The sequence below is a fragment of the Monomorium pharaonis genome, chromosome 10 (assembly GCF_013373865.1).
Source record: "Monomorium pharaonis isolate MP-MQ-018 chromosome 10, ASM1337386v2, whole genome shotgun sequence".
In the NCBI taxonomy this organism is placed as follows: domain Eukaryota; kingdom Metazoa; phylum Arthropoda; class Insecta; order Hymenoptera; family Formicidae; genus Monomorium; species Monomorium pharaonis.
In genome coordinates, this window is record NC_050476.1 from 2,628,475 (window position 1) to 2,653,994 (window position 25,520).

Consider the following 25,520-nt stretch of genomic DNA (forward strand, 5'->3'; position numbering starts at 1 on the left):
ACTATATACATATGAGTGTCTAAATTAAGATTATAATCCAACGCTTGCGGAACGAAACGTTTCTGAATGTGTACAAACTTTAAAGTCAATCATCATTTCTATATCTGTATTACTTCCTATAAATTATCGACAATAATTTTAACAATCTTAATAATTTTAACAACCAGGACCATGTTCACGTGTATAAACCTCCCAACTCTAAATTCTGTTTACGTTCCACCCAATTTAACTCATTGATGAACGATAACTTGACGTCCTGATTGCACTTTTCTTTCAGAGTTTTCAACAAAGTGAAAAGCAGAAGTGCGCACATGAAATCTCACAGGCCAATCCCCTTGCCCGATTCAACGGGTCAGGAATCTAAGCGATCCTCGCAACAAGCGTCAAAAGCGCAACAGCTGCAGCAACCAGTGCCGTCGCAGCAAAGCCAACAGCAGCAACAGCAACAACAACAACAACAACAACCGGACAATGCTACGCCGCAAGCTCAAGACCATCAACAACAACTGCCTGCGAGTATCAATGATAACAACAACGCCAAAAATACAGCACATTTATGCCATAATCCGACGAGGCCCCCATAGAACAGGATTCAAGTAATTAAGCTTAAATTACCTTAACGAAGGCTGTAATGGTATTGTAGGAAAGTAATATGGTCGCGCGTGTGGTATTGACCAGGCTTTAAACGATCGCAATCGTCGCACAATCGAATCACATTGCGGGAATATCTTTTACGAGACTTTTGCTCACAATAGGGTGAGTAAACCTCTAAGATAGTTTCGAAAATGCGAATATCTCTTCTATACATAGGAAACTAAAAAGCGTGGTAAGTTTACCCAGTCAAATGGACTAATTGAATTTATGAGACTCATATGGAATATGTATCATGATCGACCGTTCAGGAAGAAAAGAAAAAAACATCTATCGTTAATGGAAACTAGGAAGCACGAGGAGTTGTAGAACTCGTAGAGTTTAATGGCGCAGTGGTATAAGATATTAAACTATGCAATCATAATTCGAGCTCTGTTCAACAAGGAGACAGGGTACTGATCGTATAAATCACATCTTCCTTAGCGTGGAAGACAAGATGCCGGCATCAGTGTAAGAAAAAAAAAACGGTCACTATCATTGAAAGAAGAAGCGAACGTATAAAACTTTGCGTTTTGTTGAAGATAGAGGGTACGCGATCGTTTAACATGGCCTAGAAAAAATCAAACACAACTCGCTTTATAGACATGTGAAAACGTACTTTCGCCACAATGAGTGCTAAATCAACAAAACTGAAAGAGATTGACGTGCATCTACAATAAGCGCTCCAACGATTAAACGCGATTTAATGTACCTATTTATTATGCACGTGAAATGTTCCCAGATTGTGCCACAAGACATTACTGTTACCTGTTACCCTTCTGCAATTTAAAAAAAAATATTTTAGATTGTTTTCTTTTCCAATTTCAACCGGGATTAGTTTACATGGAACTATATTTGGGATTCTGACAGAAAGAAAAATTTTTAATTGATTAATTTTGTAATTGCTTGAAATTATGGGATATTACTACTATTTTATTTGAATAAAAATTATACAATTATGCTAAAATTCAACATTAATAATATTTAATTTGAATAAATAACCATAATATAATGAAATAAACCGCAGTTTGTAAACGGATCCCGGATTGTAATGTACAACTTGTTGCACGTTCGCTCTAGTTACATTTAGTTTAAATATCATTAGCATATCTAAAATTTGATGAAAATAAGTGGGTCATATATCAAGCGTAGATTTGTTGAAACTCCTTAATTTCTTTACCTCTGTTACTTAATAGATTAATAGTATACAATTGAATAAAAATTTTAATATTTACAATATATGAATATAAATATATATATAAATATAAATATGTATAAACACAAATCGATGTAATTGAAAAGAACTCGTTTTAGTTTAGGTAAATGATTCTCTAGGAAGGACGTTGTTCAAGTTTTACTTCAGAGGCGTTTCCTGCGTATCGCCGATACTGAATGTAAAATAACGATTATACATACGCCCATACATACATATTATACATACGCACACTCAACACACAGATACAAAGAATAGAGTACATTTATTAAATAATATTCAATTTCAATGATCATTAAAATAGCTATATGTACATAAAATGTGTACATGTTTGTACATATATGTCAGTGTCTGTATGTATAATTAAAATGAACTCTATGCAAAGTAAGTAGGCTAGGTTTTAGGTTGTTTTAGGAGGGATCTATACATATATATGAAGAAAAATATATATACTTGGCTTCATTTTCTACCTTACTAGAGACTACGTGGCGAGGCTCTTGTAAAAACAATAACTGATCGCATGTTTCCACTCAATCTGTATGGATTTTTATTTTTTGTTCAAAAATTGTTATAATGATGTTCCTATATGTAAGGTGCCTTAAGCAATCAAAAAAATTTACTTTTCTCTGATATACCTCGATGATGCATTGAACTATTGAAAATTCCCCGATTAACATTACATTTAATGTTTCTTTGATTAGCATTTCTTTGATTAAATTGACATCTATGAAACTAAGAATAAAGAAATAAAAATGAACGATTACAAACGTTGCAAAGTATGTATCTTTTTTATGTCTTTTGCGAAAGTTATTGTATTTTTGATTTTATGAATTTATGTCTTCCGATCTTTGAGCAGCACGCTTAGCTATTCTACTTCCAAAGAGTTTATCTTTTATTGTGTTCATGTATTTATATATATATATATAGGAACATCCCTCTCACACAATCATTAAGTACATTTAGAACAAAAACAGCGTGCATTTTATTACAACAAATAATAAATGTACTAAATTTTATAAAGATTAAAATATATTTATATATCAAGTTTCATTTATATTGAAACTCTAAATTGTTATTCAAGAGAATTGCCAATCGTAGATGCTCTGATTCTATCTTGAGAACATTGTTATTGTTAACATTCTTCTTCTTATTAACTTTTACCATTGAATGAATCGCGCGCACACACACAATGTACACTTTAACTTTTGAAACTTTTCTCAAGTAAACATAAGTGACTGAGGACACTTAAAAAATCTGCCAAGTCTTCATAAATAAAGATGGCTCTAAATCTTCCATTTATTTCCAAGTAAAAACTATGATTGTAAATGAAAGTCTAAATTGTCGGAAATAAGGGAAATACTTTCTCTTAAGACATTAGATATTCAGAACTTTGTATTTTAACATTTATTCTTTAGCTTTATATGTGTGTCTCATTAATCTTCTCCCCGATTTACAAAAATGTAATGCAAACTAAACATCAACAATTCCGGCCACAACATCTGCATTATCTATTTATTTACAGACAAGAGATTAATATGAGGGGGTATCGCCAAGGGCACTGACTTAATATTCACATAATATTATTCGAAATTCAGAATTAATTCATCATTTGTACTAAATTTACCAGCCTATATAATAAATATACACAATATTAGAGGACAATTTATTAATATTTTTATAGCAATTAAAATAATGTTATGTGCATTTTTTTATTTTTACAACTTTACTCGTGATATTTCTAAGATTAAATTCAGTAAATGTTCATGTGATAATTTTTAAGCCCAATGGAAATACTCCTTTGTAGCCAAACTAAATGATTCTGTAACGGCTGAGTAATGGCCTCCAGTATGGGGAGTAAAAGTGTATTATTAGAGATCTATATACTATACTATAAGATTCTAGAATTTCGAATCTTAAAGTTAGTTTATTCAAGGAATAAAATTGTTATGAATTCCGACCACAGGCTCGGTGCATAGGTCGAACACAACAAAATTAGCAGACATATCATTTAAGACAATACACTTGTTACGGAAACTAAGTTTCTACTAATATAATTATTATTGTATGTAATCTAACTCTTAATCAGACTTAGAGCTTCAAGGAGAAGGTCATAGGTAGTAATAAAACAAAGAGATAATATGTATTGGCTGACCAAATCCAGAAGATAATGTATAATTTAAACAGCAGTAAATTTTTTCTACAGTCTCGTTAAATATATTTTTTGTTTTATAAAAAATTTAAAGTAAATACAAATTTACACACCACAAATTTTGTGGAATAAGAACTGGTTAAGATTTTTTTAATTTAATCAATTTTTTTATGTTAAGACAAACTATATTCTGGATTTAGAACAGTAGCAATACTAAACACAGTACTGGAGGCTACTTACTCAGAATGTGGGAAAGGCATGAAACGAAGCAATGAAACAGTAACGAAGATGCATGAATTGTACAAACGAGTCCCTCCACGTCACAGAAAAAAATGATATATCTATATGAAGAATATATATATATAACAAAATGATAACTATGTGATGTATTTAAATGATATGTGGTATATGGTATTACATATTTGTACATAGGCGGACCCGTGCCATCAACTAGTGAGTTGTACCGATATTGTACTGCCATAAATCGAATAGCGATGACATCGAGTGAATGGATCTAAACTAATCATCGACAAATCTATATAATATCATTTTTGTTTTTTGTGCTCTCGTACGTGTATGTGATTAGACGATTAACTTGAAGTTACCAACTAACACTTAACTTAATGGCTGTGCAAATGGAGCATTTTGCACTCATCGACAATTATTAAACAAAGAATTATGTTGTTTCATATTTTACATTTTATTGTATGAGCAGTTAATTCATATCGAAAATTACCGTTCTGTTATTATTATATTACTCCTGTTTAAGTTGATGTCACAACACGTTTAGATATGTGCTGACGTCACATGTTTAATTCGTTAAAAATATTTATTTACGTTTATTTTCGAAATCTCATAACAAGCTGACAAAAGACATTAATCGTGATTAATTATTTCGTGTTTATTTCTATTATAGACGACTACCCTTTACTGTGTATTACTGTACTAATATATTGATCCTGTATTGATGATTAAAACGTTTACTGGTTCCCGCATTCGCAGTTGTAAATCATATTGCAAATTCACACATGCATTAAATAATTGAAATTACTATTGGAGGGAAGAAAAAGCACATAATAATCGAGCAATATGTACAAAAAAAAAAGTTAATCTTTTTTCGGCAACAAATACTTATAGATGTATCATCGTTTCCTAGCATATAGTTGCAGAATTGTTAGTGATGTTTTGATATATTAAGTTATTTTCATTATTATCGATAATTTATTTTTATTTGGATAATTACTGTTATATAATAACTATTGTACTACTTCTCTTATTTAAGTAAATTTTGCGCAATATATTTCCTACAGAATGTTCAATGCACGCCATGGCTCGTACGTTGACAAAGTTCTTGATAATCGTTAAATAATTTAGTACTGATGGAGTTTAATAAGTTGTGGAATATATTGGTACAACTCGATGAAGAAAGTGTAGCGTGGTTATACACCTGAGGAATGTGCTCAAAATATTGTATTAAAGAGAAAAAAAGTCTAAATGATCATCAACGTTTATGCAAAATTACTCTTAATAAGTGAAAAAAGTTATTATGGATTATTAATATCGTAATCTATCGTCCTCTTACCTATTACCTACTTTAATGTCTATCTCTATACACCAGCATGGTTCTTTATACTCTTCTATTTGATGTTATACTATTCTCTATTAACTTTTACTACAGAATGTATTGTTAATAGTGTTTTTAATGTACTAGAACATGGTCAGCTGTAGAGGAGCCACGCAAGTGTCACATCGAGATTTATACGAGAACAGATATTATAATTAAAAAAATAATGGCATGCGTTTACATCGTAAAGTAACACGAGTTCTGATACAATTATGTAAACTTACGACTTTATATTTTCTGTATTACATTAAATACGTAATGTTTAATCTTTACATAAATTCTCTACTTGTATCTAAGACTTATTTCTATTATTATACTCAAGCATATAATTTAATTATCAGATTATAGCCTAGTTTATATACGAATTAAAGTACAGGACAAGTAAAAGATTTATCTAAAATAAAAAGTACACGTTCACGCAATACATTTCCCTTACTCGTATAAATTATCGCAATAATTTTAATAGAATGAAAGAGAATCACGTACTCAGTAGCAATATATTCAAGTGGCGCGTTTGTACTATCGTTGTTTTCCCATCTCTCTCTGCTCAACTAGATATTACCTATAAATATTTACCTATACACTTAGAATCCACATTATCTTAGCTATTTGAAATCTAATCACTTAATCAGATTCTTGTCTTGCTCAAAGAGACGCGGGCTCGGACGAAGCAACACATAATTATCTCTCGTATCCGGACTGTGTAATGAAATCGCTCAAAAGTTGGTGCCATAAGCAATATGGACAATATATTATTAAATGTGTTATAGTTACGCGTGGAATAACTACAGCTGGCCGGCTAAGTTCTGCTTTAAAAAAGCTCGATAATAAAATGCGTTGTGGTTCTCTTCTGCGAGTGATCACGAGAGTTTTCAGTATCGACTGCTTTCGGTTTTAGCGATGCTTTTTCGTATAAAATTATATTTGTAAAATATATCGAAATTGTTTGCGCACAATGAAGTTACCTTTAATTTAGATATAACTGATTTTATGCGATTGATTACATTGCGTATTCGTAAGACTTTATTTGGTCAAAATTTTTCAAAGAAATTTTTCACTGCAAATGCTCTCGCAATTGACTCTTGACGGAGAACTGCAATGCGTTGTTTACATAAATTAAGCACAGTTCAGTCAATTTCAAGTGCGATGTGGTATCGAGTTGCCGACAAAAGCCTAATTTAATCTGGAGCCTATCAAAGTGATATCACTTAACGAAGCAAGAGAGAGAAAAAGACAGACCGTTAACGAAGAGGAAAGAAAATCCCAAAGGAGGCCTCCAGAACCCCGACCCCCTCTCCCTCCTTTCATGAAGAAGCAACTCCGCCACATTAGTTTTCGTCGATGAAGAAACAGCACAAACGACACGGCGAATTATCTGCGAATGCGAGGAATTCGAGAATTCTCTCTTGCGTAAGCCTGCGAACGTAGAAACATTTTAATGAAATCGCACAGAGAATTTATGTAACGGTATCTCTCCGTCAATAACTTTTATTGTCACGAATTCAACGATCTGTACAATCGATGACTTCTCCGATCTACCGATTCGTTAGTCCAATAGATTCCTAAATTCCGTGAGCTCGAGCTTTAATAAGTGTTAATTTCTTCGATGAGCGACATAGCTTCAGTGTATTTGAGACATAAAAATATCACTTTTGAAAGCGAACGAATTCCATAAAGGTACTATTCAATTATTTTGTGAGATGATTGCGCGACGTAGAATTTTCGATTTCTCTTTGTCCAGGTAGAAGCTGCGTTCGCGAGTAGTCTAGTGAGGCGTTAAAAGGAGGTGGGAGATATAAGCGGGAAATGGACTCGAGTCATCGGGAAGTCCGATTATAGAAACTAACTGCAAATCGAACGGCTTAGCCAGGTCAACGAGCGTTTGCGCATCAGTATTATACGTTGAAGCGATATACTTATATACATTAAACTAGTGATTACATTGCGCATACATATATATATATACATACCATTTTATTTAATATATACATATATATTGAATATATTGGAGAAGAAACGATATTAACTATTATACACATACATGCATATTAACTCAGATGGTAGCGTACGTGCATGTATGTATCGCTGCGTACATACGTACACATATGCTCAATATATATTTATATATATATACAAAACTGAGTATGTGTGATGTACAGAGAGTCAGAGAGGCCAAGTGGCCCATACTTGCGTTAAATGTCGATGTTGTTCGTTAAAAAAAAGAGAGAGAAAAAATACAGAAATCCCACGGCTTCTTCTGAATCGTGAGTGGCGGGACTTCGGTATACAGATTAATGGCTACCACAAAGAGAAAGAAAAAGTATAGCCACAATACACAGTCGCAATTGCAAAAAACGAAAAAAGAAATGACAGAAGAGAATGGCGGTTTAATAACTCTAATTTATTGTGGGGGTACGCGCGAATGAGAAAAAAGCGAAATAGAAAAATTATCACACGAGATGCATCGGGAAGCATTACTGACCGATTTGCGCCAGTCATTATCGATGAACAGCGTAATCAAAGAGGAAACGAGAATCAAAGGAAATGACAAAAATACGTTTCGCACAGATCAATGATACATGTTAATATATATAATATATGTAGACGTATATAAGCTTTCGGCCGATCGGATCGCCACGGGTCGGCCTGTCCAGCGATCCGTGTTAAAAAGAGATTACAGAACGCAAGAGGAAATACCGAAAATCCTGCCTCACGACAGCATGAGCATTAAGTGTACCATTAAACTCTACTACTATGATGGAATAGGAAAGCAAAAATGTTGCGTGAGTTAGTCCGCATATTTGCTCTGTGCGTGTGTATGTGTGCAAAAGAGAAATAGAGAGAAAGAACGAAAGGGATAAGGCGAGAAGTTTTAATACTGAAATGTGTAATTGAATAATCTAACCGTCGTTTATAAATGAATATATATTAAGACAAATACTGAATATATATAAAGTAAATATATATTATATATATTATTACTGCATTGCATAGATAGTATATATATTATATGTACGACGACACATACATATATATATGACTATTTTCTTCTATGAATATTGCGTATGTGAGATGAGTGCTATTTTCATTGTACGTCGGAAGACGCACCGCGGATCCGTAACGAGACGCGTGATACAACACGATCCACGTGAGATCCTAGATCGGAACCTTTCTAAGATTCTTTCTCGCGAAATCAATTAATTTGTCTAATAATCTAGTATAATGAATGATTAAGACTATTTTAATTAATATTTTAATAGGAAAATGTATAGAAGGCAGTCCTTCGTAGATTCACTACGTAACGCTGTACTTCATTCAACTATAACGTACGTCCTCAAAAGAACTCATTGTCGCCTCATACATCTTCCGAAAGTTTGGATCGATTTGGCGAATACGTTACACTATCGCGAGATCATTGCTCTTCGATATCTTTAATATCTATGTTGTCCCCCGCGGCGCGTCTTGCGCCAGCTATCTCAACACCGAGCTATACCAAAAAGCAAATTAATAACAAAAAAAGACATGTATGATGTGTAAGCCAAGTGCCTTGTGTTCTGGTAACTAATCGTTGACTTTTAACTACGATATTAGGGGAAGTGAAAACGAGAGCGAGAAAGATGAAAAAGCGACGGATGAAGAACCTGTCAATATCAGCTTACGCAAATGTAAGCGTGTTTTTGGTGGGAGACGAGAAAGGAATTTCTTTATTTTTAATCGAAAATAGAGAAAAAGAAAAGAACAAGCGATACTGATTATCCCATCCGTTCGATTTCCGCGAAGTACTCTGCGTTGCAAATTCAGCGAATCTAATAAAATTAAACAAATTGTATTTGGAAAATGTTAATTATTTTGCAATATTTTGTGAAAAAAGGGATTGATTGCGTTGTAACTTACTTCAATTTACACACAAAATTCAAATCTGTAACACGATATCGATTTAATCATATTATCGTGTTCTTTTCTAATTGCTAATCATTTGGGAAACAAAGTTAATTTGTAATTAATTTCATATTTATGGAAAGTACTGCCTTCTAGTAGATTCTCGTTATCAACTATGATCAACTAACATGCTGATATTGTGCCAAAAGAAACTGACGATAGCCAACACGCGTACCTGGTTCCGCAAGTTAAATCTTCAAACAAATGTTCGATTCTACTAATTAAGTTTTTCGCTTTCCTCACTGCCTATGCCCGTCAGATCTTGTACAATACAATTCTTCGATTAATAAAATTATCTCGATGATTTTGCAACGCATTTGCGGGATATTAAAGTTACTGAAATTAAATTTCCACTTCCACCTTCCACAAAAAGCCCAGGCAATAATTTTAGAGAAACCAATGTCTACCCCACCTTGTTTTCATTAAGAAATTGTAAAAAAAAAATATCTAAATCCATACAATCTAGGAGGGGCACCTGCAATCTCATTTAGCTTTGATAATTTCCGTGATGTTAATAACGCGATACTCAATAATAGTAATCAGCATACATATTATCAACATGTAACAATTGTATAAGTGCAAATAAATATTACAAATTTTTACTAACAATTTGATGAAATTTTAATAAAACAGAAATATTGGAGAATATGTTAATTCCTATATGGAGAATATATTATAATAAATTTTGAAATAAAATATCTTAGAGCGATAAAAATGGCCTTAAGATAAATCAATGTCGAAGACATTAATCGCGCATATATCCTTCCACTGAAAATTTAATCACGGAAATGACATAAGCGAGATGAGAATATTTGGCGGTGTGTTACCGGGATATAATATGCGTGCGAATTTAACAACGGGACAAGTAAGGAGTACCTATTATCCTAACAACGGTTGTTAGTAGAGATACTTCTGCCGTAGTACAGCCAAGGCTCCTGTATGGGGTCACTTTCATTCGAAGTGGGCACTGTTTGGTGTTGTGATAAGGGGCAAAGTGGTAGAGCAACAACAAAAAAAAGATATAGTCGCGAGTGTTACGTGCGAATGGGACGAGACAGCCGAGCGAGATCGAATGCGTGTGCGTTTCTTTCCAGCGATTCTACACTTAACTTATCTCTCAAACTGTAAAACGCTAGCTATGTCTACAAGGAATTGATGTAAATAGTAGATTTCGATAGATAGCAAAAGTGTCGTGGCCGAGGGAGCTTTGCATCCATGACGCACGAGGAAACCGTTTCGCAAACATATTTATCGATTGATAACAAACTAATTCGCAAGTGGTCGCATTATTGTGATTTTAAGTTCCTTCAATGACGTGCGATTATCGTTGCAGATACCGGTAATCGCGAAATGTTTACAAGAGAAACGATGTAAGCCCCAAATTGCAAAAAAATTACGAGATAGAAAAGAATTTCTCCCAGTCCGAGATAGTTATCTGAGGTATTTTTACAAAAAATTAGTTTCCCGTCAGAAATAACGAGATAATAATTAATGCGTATAGAAGCTCGTGCCAAAAGCTCAGTTTTATATGCATGAAGGTGCTAATACCGTCTCTTGTAAATAATATGCAAATTAATAATCAAATAATTGATCGGCGAACACTGGTGAGATTCTCGATTGACGCCCTGCGGCATTTCGCCTCATGGATGCATTGATGTGGATGGAAAAGACCCTAAGCAGACAATCCTCCGTTAATTAGTCCTTTAAATGCGAGTTGTGCCACTGATCGCGGGTGTGAATGCTTACGGAAAGTATTAATTTATAAGATGCAGGTGTAGAGAAGGCCCTGAACATGTTAGATTCCATCATAAAATGATGTTTTTTCGTCTAGATAGAGTATAACGTGGAACCTTTGTCGCACGGGCGATAGTGGATACGAGCGTAGATGCATATCGTGCATTATGCAATGCGACAATCGCGTGTGTCAACCAGCGTAACGAAAATCAATGCAGTCTCACAATCTCTCTCAGCAAACACTTCGAAGCGTAATCGCGTTTTAAATTTCTATACGACCTATATGCAGCTACTCCTCTATTCATGAGCATTGCGAGATATGTGGAATTGTATAAGATTACATATATGTAATTTGTCTCAATAGATCAGCGCTGGTATCCACGTCCGCTCGTTTGTGTTGCTCTTGTATTGTTAACGATTACTATACCTTCTTCCTAAATGATCTCCTGTGCAATCGGTGCTGTAACGAAGATTCAGTTGTACGAGCGTTGATTAACGTTCACAAAGATGCTTTATATGTATAACTTGCGCAATTATATCGGGAAACACTGTTACGAGGCATTTTTAACGTCGTTCGATGAGGCGAGATCGCGGCGATTCGCAGAGCGGTGTGAGCCAATTTGTCGCGAAGTCCTAACACACAAAGCGGCGCCAGTACTTTCCGATTAAATTGTCGCTAATTAGTCGCAACCGCGAGTACAGCGAGTCTAATTTTATTGTATGTTAAATGTGACAACCCGTAATTATTGTTATCGTTATCACTGCGGTGGCTCCCAAACGTATGACGACGTGTCTCGATGTATTGAGACCACTGTGACTAAAGCTGTGACGATGATTTTCACGGTATCGAATTTGCGTACTTATTATCCGCTCCCCTTGTATCTCGCGAAGATTTGGCGATAAATAAATAAAGATGTGTTTAAGAAAATTACCAAAGCGAAAATTACGATCAAGGGATACGCTTTCTCACGAACTCAACGATGCTCATCTCTTACTACTACACCAAACTATCAAACTTTTGTTACAATCAACAATCAAACGGCACGTTGCCGAAAAATAAAACTGTATTAAGTCGGACATTACGAACGAGTCGACATCGCTTCAAGCGTCATGCTCTCGCGTTTTAAAGTCTTACAGCTACGGATTGATAAATCGTGAAGAAGATCTACCTCCCTCGATCGTATACCGATAAGATCGTTCTCGCAGGAGCGTTCTCGACGAAAGCGAGAAAGACGCTCAACAATAATCATTGTGCCAAATTCATCAAGTAATCAAACTACTCAATCAAAAATTTCGAGGTAGCGAGAACCGGGTTAAAAATCGTAAATTTACTGCAGCAAAAAGAATGTAAAGAAACGGAAGAAGAAGCGAAAATCAAATTGGTATACGTTATTCACAAATCGAACGAGCCGAGTGACAAGAAAGAGTTAATCTTATTCTCCGCGAAATGAAAAATATGAAAAACTATCGTAGACCGTTTGCTCTCGAATTGTTTAATTAAAGAATTCTTTGTGCTTCTGCGTAGCAATTGCGCAAAGAGATATCTCAAGTTCAAGTTGAATATGCGAGGAGAATGGAAGATAAATCTCCTTTGTGTTTACTCGTTTCACTTGCTCGACATCGTTCGTTCACCCGGCTCGCCGAGAACCTTTCGCGAACTTTCTCGCTCCTCAGCCACCGACCCTTTCTAAGATTTAAATACTTTTTAAGCGAGAAGAGAGGATAGAGAGGCGCCTCGTGGCCCGCAGCGGCGAACGTGTAGTATGCAATAATAACATGTATAAAGAGCATGGATTTTATATGTGTCGTACTCGTACATGGGAGAAAAGCACCCTCACCTCCCCGATCCTTCTCACTTCTGATATTGATCAATTGAACAACCCGTTACGAGCTAATATCGTGCTTGTGACATACAACTACCCTCGAGAGTCGCTCTTACGATTTATTGAAATCATTCTTGACAATTAAAAGGATGAGGAATCGATCTCTTGAGAATATTCAGAACAATCCTATTAAAAATGCATACTGTGTATTCACTCTAAATCTGATGAATGTATCTTCACATAAAATGTTGTTTGTTAATGGTATAACATAACGTTACATTATCTCTGTTACAAAATTAAATTAAATTCGGCGATGAACTCTCGAGGTGGTTTCACGAGGAGGAAGCGCGTCGAACTTTTTCCATTCGCGCGTTTCCGCACATCAAGTGCTGTTAACGATGATCAACGGGTGTCGCACGACATGTGTCGCATTGAAATACAAGAAATCACGGGCTCCGAATGAAGAACGGATCTATCAGAGAATTTAACGTCTCGCTCGCGTGTGTCCGCGACGGCGATGTCTCGCTAGGATTCTTCGTGTATCTTTAAGTAGCTCATTAAGTGGAAGCAGTATTAAGAATCATTAGCAGTGGTGAAGAGCCATAGGTCCGTGTTCTCACGCTTATTTAGCGCATTTAATGCCAAACGTAGCTGCCCGGCTACGAGCTCTATTTCTGTACAGAGATCGTGACTACGTGACGAGAAATGGATACGTGCATTTAGCGCCAAAAATGCGCGACAACGATACGATATACACTATAAAATACGTGCCATTAATCGTGAAACACATGAGCGATCGCGGAACTCGACGAGATGTCGAAGAGCATTGTTAAAAACGTCAATAGCTTCGAAAGGGGCTACGGGCTGATTTTACCGTGAGAACAATTAATTTTAATCTGTATTAATCTCTCTTTAATGTGCTCTGTGTCTTTCGCTTTTTCAGAAATAAAAAGAGGTATTATCAATCTACGATTAAAACTAATTGGCGGTAAAGCCAGCCATAAAGTACCCCTTGCGTTCAAGATCTGCGGACGAGATCCGAACATAAACAGATTCAATCTGATTGCATCCGCTCGATGGGCTGGACGGATTTTTACTTAAAGACAAACGCTAATTATTCCCCCTTGACTCTCTGGTCGTCATCCTTCCGCCGTATAAGATATACATAATATAAATGTGTATATATTTATTATTGTCAAAGGTGTCCGCGCATATTTTTATGTATGTCAAGAATGAAGTCTCGCAATCTGTACAGGTCGATCGATGTGTCGCTATCGATGTCCTTTTGTATATAAAACTGTGAAAGAGAGTACCGTCTTGTCCTTCTCTGTCAACTATAAGCGCGTACGTCCAGCCCTACAGCAGAAAGAGAGAAGAGCTTCCTAAATATTACTTAATTCTTGTATTATTTGCTTTCCTTCCTACGCGTCTATTTTCACGCACGTCGTCCTTTGAAATGCGAAAAGTGATACAGGTGGAAAACACCGTCAAAGGGTTAATATCGCGTTGTACAAGTGAGTGGGAGAACAGGAGAGAAAGGGGAGAGCGAGAGAAATCGAAAAACCAACATGAAGGAAACGGAGGAGGAGGGCGAGATACGGACGTTTGACATATCAAAATGAGTCTTCTTGATAACCACATAGCAATACCTCTCCGCTCAATAATAGAAACATTAAAAAAAAAAAGAAAGAGAGATAAAGAAAATGTAACAATAATAGAAACATTTTAAAAAAAGAAAGAGAGAGAAAGAAAATGTAACAATCTTTCGAAGCGTCTTAATCGACAGCGGGGAGAAGTTCTTAGAAACTTCGTATCTCCAGTTTAAAAGCTGTAGACGAATTTAGATATGCTTAGCTTACGATTGGAAGAAAGCTGGAATGCGAGAGAGGCTTTTTGTGAATTTCGTTTTCGATCGAATCCTTCGGAGATATTTAAAAATCTCGTTACGTTTTGCGTTATTACGACGCAAAAATCACTGATCTTGCAACTTTGATCGAAAACTAAATGCACATTTCGAAAAGTTTGGTTTCATTGGAAAATAGTGAGAACATCCATCTTTTGTGAATATAATCATCACGTGTATGACATGCGATTTTTTTCAGGGTCGCCATTTATGAAAATGATAATCAAAGCGAGAATCAAAATATTAATAAGGAAATCTATACATTCCTTATTAATTTTGCTAAACTTTAGATAAAAAACTGCATTATATTATCTGTTAATGTATCTCTTATTATACTAAGAGATAAATCATAAGAGTAGAAGAAACATAAAATTTTTTTAGGCGAAAAGATATTCAAATGCCTGAATTTTAATATCAAACGATAGATATTGCAATGCACATGCGTAACGATAATCATTCGCGAGATAAACACGAAGGCGACTCTGAATTCAATCGTAACGTCACCGAATAAAAAACATCACGAAAACTATGAAGGTCTCAGGAAACACAGCCGCAAATATTTCAGTATTACCGAGTGTTTCTCGGTTCGTAATATATGCGATAATTCATGATACCTTCTGCAATGGCATTAAAAATATAAGGAAAGAGAGAGGAAAGAGAAACCACCTTTTGTAACGTGACATAACAATTAAATCAATGAGAACTACGAAAAGTTCTCTAAATCAAAATGGAAACGAAACTTGTAATACATACTGATTTGCGGCAGGAGAATAAGATTAGCAACTAGTTTCAAATGCATTTTGTTTCCATTCACTCTATTAGTTGTATGTGTTATTTTGTTAAAGAATAATATAGTTATTTTCACGCGTTCAATAATTGTATCTTTTTTAATTCATTCACGTAATTTTATTTACGAAGATCGCATTAAAATGCTAATGTCAAAAATCATTAAAAAAATCTTTCTCTCTCTTTTTCTTTTCAGATATCTGTATCATTGCGTAGACCCGCATGTATAAGAGTATAGGTTTTCAAATGTCACGTGTTAAAAAGGCGCAGACACCGCGATACGTAAAAAATAACTGAAGGGAAAGATTGATCGAAGGCAGACGCTACGAGCGGCACGGCGAAAATGCCTGCCGGGACACAGGACGACGAGACGTGTTCACTAGATGCAAGAATACGTACTACAGTACAAGCTAGACAAAAAAAAAAGAAAAACGTTTGTAAGATATCGACTAGATACCGATGAGAATTACCCTATAAATTAGCAGTACGACAGAGAAACAATGTAAATGTGTGAAAGATCTATCCCCCTCTCCATCCCCTTCCCGATTCCTCATCCACTCCCTCGAGCCTCCACGCCATCCTTTTCCTCCCTCTGTACGACGAGTGTAAAAAAAATATCATGTAATTAACACATCGATATATATATAGATTTATATATATATTTATTATATATATAAATATTATATATATAAATATATATGTACACACGATATGCACATGGGCGCGTATACGCGTACGAGCACTGTACGCATGTACGCTCGTCGTATACGCGCGCTATGGCAAGATGATTGATTGTGAGTCATTTAAATAATTGTTATATGTATTTTCTATATATTATGATAAACTAATACACGATGATATATACATATATAAATATAAATATATATGCATGTATATTTATATGTATATATTTATATATTGAGATGATATTACGGTACTATTAACTATTAAGTGTAGCTAATTTAGAGACTTAAGCGGGGAGGGGGGAATACTGTCCGCGCGGTCGCGCGCAGTGAAAAGTTGGAATCCCGCTCTCTGCGGAGTCCAACGCTTTTTACAACACACTCTCTGCACATACTAAGAAAAAGAAAAAGAGAAGCGAATGAAAAGAAGGCGTGCAAGGCACGAAGGAAACGGGACACTCGAGATGGCGATTCATGCGATCATCTCTAACGACGAGGACTCCTTTATTTCGGAAATTCGAATGACCGAATAACGTGAGACCGAAAGTTGGAGAGAAGAAATAAAATCGCGATGCGATCCCACGCACGCGATGCGGGTCACGCTCGTCTCGGGTGTTCGTGCAAAAGGCCGACACTCGAGGGGAAAGAAAAAAACAAAAAACAAGAGATACACACATACACATACACAAATTCACACGCTGAGTGACGAAACCACACGCGAAATTTGCGACAAAAAAATAATGTATTTTCTCACTCCCACTGCGCGAGGTGTATGTTCATCGCTACGTCTTATTTGGAACGAAAAAACCTAAATATATTATTATATAAAATTACTGTATAATTGTAACGAAAATTGTTTTTCAAACGATATGGTATTTTTATTGTAGATATTATTATATAACAAATAAAATCATGATTCATTGTATTCGATTATGTGGTTATTTTACATTGCCGTCCGTAGCTATCCTTTATCACTTTTCTATTATCGATGAAATCTTTTGCATGTTTCAGATTCAAATAATGATTCGACCAGTATTAAAAAAGATAAAGTTTCAATGAATATACTGTGAAAATTTTTTTAAAGAAAAAGAAATTCTAAATTAGAACAGTTTAGCTACAAATATTAAGTTCACAGAAAAATTATTATTTAACACCAAGATTCTCTTGCTGTAAACCAAATAAAGCAATAATGTAATTTTTAAAAAGTATATATTTTTACATGTAAAGAAATATCATTAAAACCTAAATACATGAATAAGATAAAATTATTAATTTAAATAGAAATTATTTATTCTCTTTGAATCTCTATTTCTGAACATTTACATAAAATGCGTTTGAGAATAAACATAATAAGTAACAACGAATCAAGATTGAGATGAAAAGTTTATGAGATTTAAAATCATATACAGCAGTATTAGACAAAATTTAATTAATTGTTTAATTAATAATTACAATTAAATATTACAAATTAAGTGATTAATAATTAGGGATAATTAAAAATGATCAGCGATTAATCGAGGACGTTTCTGTCTTTTCAATGTTTCATCTTACATCTTAGAATGATTGATTATTCGTCTCTTATTTAAATTTCCTCTTTAACCTCTTCCTGGTTGCAAGAGACATTGCGTTTTATCGAACTTAATGCGTTAAAATCCCTAAACTTTATATACACATTCTTTTTGTAAAAAAACAATTTATAGACTCTCACATCACATACTTTTTAAAAATTACATTATTGCTTTATTTGGTTTACAGCAAGAGAATCTTGGTGTTAAATAATAATTTTTTATATAAATCTAATTCATGCAACACATGCAATTAATTATTAATATACAATCTTTATCTCTCACCGACCGATGCGCAGCAGTGGAGTTATCAGCAGCAGCGTCGCTACGATGATTCTGCAACATAGAAACATAATTTTAAAATAAAATTAGCGTTCAAAAGAATCAATAATTCTTAACTTTTACTCTACACATAATTTTATAATTGCTTTTTAATTAAATATCTATTAAAATAATTATGCAATTTTTAAGATCTATATAAAAATAAAATTTTATTATATTTTAAATTGAATTTTAATTCTTTAATTGATATCTTTTAATCATCGAAATAAAACTGATAAATACAAAAAAAATTAATTTTACAGAAATAAATAATAATGCTTACCGCTAAGTTGCTCCACTGATGCCCGATGCCTCTCTTAGGCCTCCTCCTCCTCTCAGAAACTGCGGATCGTTAGTTAGCAACGATGATACTATAACACACAAATATAAATATAATTAAATAAAATCTTAGTATTAGTTTATGATTTACAAAATCTTAAATTATTTTTTGCTTACTGAGATGTGTACGTTACACTTACCAGTTATGATCTGCGATGCCGTTCTATACAACGCTGGGTCGTTCCACCTTCGTCGCCTTCTGAAAATAAGAAAAAAATGCAATTAAGAATGGCGATAGAAGTTTCTTTCCTGCCCACAGTCAACTTCGTCGGCCACGATTATCGCGATCTGCGTTCGAACGAGTATGGATGTATACGCGTTCGAGCGAATATTATAATTGCGACGCAAATTTAACGTAAATAAGACACTTACCGATTAAATACTTTGTGATATCACTTGTTCTAGCGGCGGCGGTCGTTTCACATTTGTTGCGTTCTGAAAATAATGAGTAAATGTGAATTAAAATGAGGCGGTTTCATTTATCGTGCCGATTAACTTCGCGCGGTGATTCCTTGGCTCTCTTCGCGGGGTAAGAGAGACAAAAAATAGCCATGGCGCCATCACCCGGCAGCGACAGATTACACACATTAATGACCCAATTATCGATCGCTACGCAACAGTGGCTAGATCGATAAGGTTAGACCTTATACGACTTTCTTACCCTGCGTAAGATGCCTACCCAGCAAACACAGAACATAGCAGCAACATTGCGGCAATGTTATAACATTGTAGCAACATCACAGCAATATTACAACATGTTCTGTGTTTGCTGGGTAGGAATGAATTATCAGGCGAGACAACTCTATGCACGTAACCCGCATCCAAATTTTTCGTATATTGACCGACGTAATTTTTTTGAACGACACTTTTTTATAACAATTGTCGCATTATCGCGAAAATGCGATTATCACGTACGTTAATCGCTCGCGAGAATAATTATACAAAAAATACCAAAATGTGAAATAAAATGTGTCGAGACGTGAAACGCGATGAGACTTATTCGACCGTTCAATGACTTTTGTTACAATGTCGAATTGAATTTAAATTTCACTTACCAATCGGACGTCGCAACGATATCCGCTCCCAGCGCCAATGCATCTCAAGATTGTTACGGATTCTGCAAGAGAAAAAGGAACGCTGTTAATTAACATGGCGAAGGGATGAGATACTTTTCCCGCGTAATCGACTTTCGCACGGATATGCGAATGTCGGATATTACGGTTGCATGCGACCGCTCCACGCATCTCGATCTACGTTTAAACGAGGATACGCGTTCAACGGAACACGGTACAAGATGAATATACGTTATAATTACCAATTAGACAAATTGCGATGCCACTCGATCGGGAGCTGATCTGTTCCGTGCCCCGTTCCGTTCCGGAAAGAAATATACTATTATAGGGGTTCACTTTCCTTCCGGAACGGAACGGGACACAGACAACTCTATTAAGTTGGCTCGAGTCAGAGATGATCATTTCTGGCGCTAACTTCACGCGTCAAGTCGAGTGCCTCTGCGATATATATCATTTTGAACTTTGCGTTTTCGCACTAATAAGGCTAATTATTATTAATTCATGTTTAAATTATGTTTCATAAATTATAATTACTTTTCCATAAAAAAAGAAAGTATGTGTAAATTAAAATATAAGTCCAATCGATATCCCACATCGATCGATAACTGATTCGATACATTATCGAAACAATAATATATCATTTAATACTATATTATTAAATGAATTATTTTATCTATGCATAAATTTATATTAAATAATAGAAAAATATTTTTTTTTATGAAAATGTATTTTTTTTTATTTACAATATTTTTTTGCAGTTGTTTTTGAGGACATTGAATAGTGCATCCGTCTTAACCTTCTTAACGATTAAACGTTAACCTATCTTTCGAGGTTTGTGTTGATTTTATTTGTGAGAAGATAGTAGTTTATTAATTTAGAAAGAATGAAAAGCGGCGATAACGAAGCGCCTAATATTCAGTTTAAAAAGAAGAAGACGAAACCTTTGAGGAAACGCGAGACTCTCTCGGATGACAATGTCAGGTTCGGATTGCACATTAATTTGTTTTTAATTAAATGTGTAGCATATAACTTAGATTAAGAAATTTATTTCAAGGAGAAAGGAGAGATGAAGATCATTCAGAAACTCCGCGAGCGACTGGCTGGCATCGATATTGTTTGACGCTCGGAGAAAACGTCTTGTCCGATATGTTGACGGTAAGATAATTTTATATGTATACGTAATGAAAGTAAAATATACGATAGATAGGAAAGGTAACGCGAGATCTATGTTAATTTAGTCGGATCCCTTTAATGAAAACCGGAGGAATGATGAATATGGCTGCGCTAAAGAATACAAAACAAGCTCAATGATGCACGACACTGACATTGGAAAGCAATTTAACACAGAGATCAATAAATGCAACGAGGACGAAGAAATGTACGTACGGCGACGTTTGGTTCTTTCTCTCTCACGTTTATTATCGATATTTAATTAATATAAGAGAATGTATATCGCTGGAATTATTAATCGTTGCATTTGTATATCCTTATATAATTATTTCTGTACAGGGTCAAGTATATAGAAGAAGAATTGTCAAAGCGCAAAATAATAACGATGCAGTGAATAGTATGAGTAATGATAAGGGATCACATTGTTCACCAGAGAAAACAGTGTTGCGAGTGGTATTGCAACATTTGAGGCCGAGCTCAACCAATTGTAGCGAGGAAATGCTTTTGAATCAAATGTTATCTGGTCCAGAAGTCGATCTTGGCATAGAGTGGGTACATTTATATTACAATTATACAATAAATATTTTTAAAATGTTATATGTATATTGCATGCAAATGTGTAGAATTAATTTGTCAAAATATGAAATACACATGATACATGTAGTATTCTTAAGTTATCAAAAATTTATTAACTACATTGACATTTACTAACTACACATTTTTTGTTTTTATACACGGAGAGAATTTTCTCTTAAAATTTACTCTCAAAATCTGCTAATTGTGAGATAATGTGTGACCTTGAGGAATTTTACTATACTTTTTAGTAAATTTTTTTATACTTTTAGGAAATTTTACTAAAAGTATAATTAATTTTACTATACTTTTAGTAAATTTTACTAAAAAGTAAGTAAAATTTCTTGAAGTTACACATTATCCCACAATTACCAAATTTTGAGGGTAAATTTTAAGAGAAAATTCTCTCCGTGTACATATAACTTCTTCATGTTAGATATAATTTTGTTCTGTCGATTAATCATTTCGTTTTTTTGTCAATTTTTTTTAGGTGGCTAGGAGGAAAGCCAGCGTAGCCACGATATCTCGGCCAATGAGCAGCACACAGGATATGACAAAGGTAAATTATCTTGTTTTTAGCTTTGAATTTTCACTTTTATAGAGCTTGTATTTCTATGGAATTTTTCAATGCGATTGTTCCCTTACGTTCCGCACTACCAACACAATGATTATCTGTATTTATTTTTTATTTTTGTTCTTTTTATGTTGTCTACATTTTTCTACATTTGTCTTGTGCTTTATACAGAACACCATGAGGCAGTGAAATTCTGTTTCTGGACGTATGATTCGCAGAAGGCCATCTTTCAGCTGCGAATCTCCGAAATGGGAGATCGAAAAACTAGATCGTAGTGAGTTAGTAATATTATTGTGGACTTAGATCTCTTTTTATAAATATCTTGCACTAGTATTTAAAATATCTATTGATCCTTATGATACAATCATTATATGTTTTCATAGAAAAATAAAAATTGGAAGAGATATTTTTTTATATTTAATTGAGAACATTGTAATTTGTGATTATTTTTTGAAAATTTTTACAAAAAATTAATATTTATATAAAACATTAGAAACTCCTACAAATTTTTGCTTTCAGTAAATATTTTTATATATTTATAGAATTTTTCTGTCAGGATTGCTGAGTAATCAGAAATTAAGCGATAAATTATGAATATAGATAACTGTTTGGTAAAATTTTTTTATAGTATATATAATTACACATGATTATGCATAATCATAAAAATATTTGATGTATAATTGTAATGTACACTTTATATAGATGTAAAAATCAATAGTTTATATGAAGAATTTCAGAAAAGATGCGATTTCCTTAACATGTATGAAAAATATTTCAATTCGTATAAATAAATATGAGAAATTTATTTTTAATTGTACAATTATACAAAAAATTTATAAATTCTAAAAAATTCTAAAATTTCTAAACTTTTTACTAAGAAAAATTATAGTTTATGATTCAAAATATATACATGTTCAACGATGCTGCTGATTGTTAGCCACGCAACGTTCACTCGATAAACTAGCTAGCTGCTTTGAGTCTGTTAAAACTCCTCTCTTTTAGCTCTTGTGATAAACGATTCTCAGTTTTGGACAAGAATTGGCGGGAATTCTACCTTTCTGTTCTGCATATAAGTTAAGATTTTGTTAGCATAGCGCTATTTATTCAAATATATAAATATTTAAATATTATATATAAATATTTAAATAGATCTGTGTTTTTGTGAGAAATTCAAGTAAAGACTTAATTACCCATGGCGAAAACAATGTGCGAACGGTATGTTTTTATTTCAATCTGAAAAATATTTATTCCTGTAATAAATGTACAGAAATACATGTATTTTAGATGCTGATTTATTATTGATACCTATCTCTGTTTTGTAAATATAGAAATAATTCTAAGAGAACGTCGTACATTGATTGGGATGAATATTTCATGGCTATTGCGTTCCTTTCTGCAAAACGGAGCAAAGATCCTTGCATCCAGGTCGGCGCGTGTATCTTTAATAGTGACAAAAAAATTGTTGGAATTGGATACAATGGAATGCCCACGGGATGCAGTGACGATGAGTTTCCTTGGAATAAGGGTCCCCACTAGTTTAGATGCAAAATATCTTTATGGTACACCCAGAAATTTGATATTGACAGTATTTATAAATATTGACGTGTGATTTATTTTTAATATTAAAATTACAACTATTTTAATACTGTTTTAATACTCAAATAATAAGTAATTATTATAATCATTGGCTAATTTAATACTGTCAGTATTAAATTTCTGTAAGAACAATATATAATAAACAATTTTTTAAATAAATTATGAAATAGTTTAAGGATATATTACACATACTGTTTCTGCAAAGTAAATTAAGATAAAATTATATTATTATCTATACTTTATTAAATTACATACATATATAAGTTATCTGAATAATATATTTAGCAACATATTTTTATAGAAGGTTTATATTAATAAAAATTACATTATTTATAAAAATAACAAAAGAAATTTTAGCTTGTATATAAGTCAACAATTGTCGCATTATCGCGAAAATGCGATTATCACGTTAATCGCTCCGATCGCTCGCGAGAATAATTATACAAAAAATACCAAAATGTGAAATAAAATGTGTCGAGACGTGAAGCGCAATGAGACTTATTCGACCGTTCAATGACTTTTCTTACAAGTCGAATTGAATGTAAATTTCACTTACCAATCGAACGTCGCAATGATATCCGCTCCCAGGGCCAATGCATCTCAGGATTGTTACGGATTCTGCAAGTGAAAAAGGAACGCTGTTAATTAACATGGCGAAGGGATGAGATACTTTTCCCGCGTAATCGACTTTCGCACGGATATGCGAATATCGGATATTACGGTTGCATGCGACCGCTCCACGCATCGCGATCTACGTTTAAATGAGGAATACACTTCGGACAATGCAAGATTAATTACCGATGAAGCGATTTTTAGCGATGCGATATCACTCGCGGCCTTTCCCGCGCGATCGACTTTGGCACGGAATTATTGTCGCATGTTAGAATTGCCCGACCGTTCCACACGTCGCGATTTACGCTACGAGGAATACACGTTCGAATGAAACGCAGTACAAGCTAAATATGCGTCATATTTACCGATTATATGATTTGTTAAGAAGACTCGATCGGGAGCTGATGTGTCCCGCGTCCCGTTCCGTTCCGAAAAGAAAGTGAACCCCGTCCGTTCCGGAAAGAAAGTGAACCCAGCGTCCCGTTCCGTTCCGGAAGACATGTGAACCCCTAAAACAGAGAACTGTGTTAAGTTGGCTCGAGTCAGAGATGATCATCTCTAGCGCTAACTTCACGCGTCAAGATGAGTGCTTCTGCGATATATACCGTTTTGAACTTTGTGTTTTTCACACTAATAAAGCTAATTATTCTTAATTCATGTTTCACAAATTGTAATTACTTTTACATAAAAATAAAAAGTATGCGTAAATTAAAATATGAGTCAAATCGATCTCCCACATCGATCGATAATTGATTCGATAGATTCGATATATTATGAAAACAATTATCATTAAATATTATATTATTAAATAAATTATTTTATCTATACATTAAATTTATATAAAGTAACAGAAAAATATTGTTTTTTTAATAAAAATGTATTTTTTTATTTACAATAATTTTTCCAGTCGGTTTTGGAAACATTAATTCCGTCGCGACGAAACTAACCTTCGGACGAAACTAACCTTGAAAATACCCGAAGGCGCTCTTCCACTCACAAGGAAGGAAAAGCTAAAAAAAAAAAAAAACCCTGTTTTGATTTTACTTGGAAGGAGGTAGTTCAATATTGCAGGTTTAATTAAATAAGAAAGAATGGGATGCGACGACGAAACGCATAATATCCAGTTTAAAAAGAAGAAGAAGACAAAACCTTTAAGGAAACGCGAAGCTTCTCGGTTTGAGCGAGGGAGAGAAAATGTCCAAGTTAGGATTCC

At 34.1% G+C, this 25,520-nt stretch overlaps 1 protein-coding gene, 1 long non-coding RNA gene and 1 pseudogene across 3 annotated transcripts in view; 2 read left to right on the forward strand and 1 right to left on the reverse strand.

The window, feature by feature from the left end:
- LOC105836505 overlaps positions 1–14,784 on the forward strand; it is a 322,523-nt gene extending 307,739 nt beyond the window's left edge. Inside the window, exon 19 of the mRNA XM_036293301.1 lies at positions 278–14,784. Coding sequence (XP_036149194.1) covers positions 278–584 — 307 coding nt within the window. The 3' untranslated portion in view covers positions 585–14,784. The remainder of the gene's footprint in view (positions 1–277) is intronic.
- Positions 14,728–25,509, reverse strand: LOC118647789. Of its 2 annotated transcripts, XR_004964926.1 has the most exons (7): positions 24,673–25,509; positions 24,252–24,313; positions 19,765–19,826; positions 19,082–19,144; positions 18,850–18,908; positions 18,654–18,741; positions 14,728–18,385 (listed from the first exon to the last, which is right to left on the reverse strand). It is a non-coding gene; the product is annotated as an uncharacterized LOC118647789 (long non-coding RNA). The 2 variants fall into 2 exon arrangements; XR_004964925.1 differs by having other exon boundaries at positions 24,252–25,509.
- On the forward strand, positions 20,496–23,382 carry LOC118647788 (annotated as a pseudogene).
- Positions 25,510–25,520: the final 11 nt, after the last annotated feature.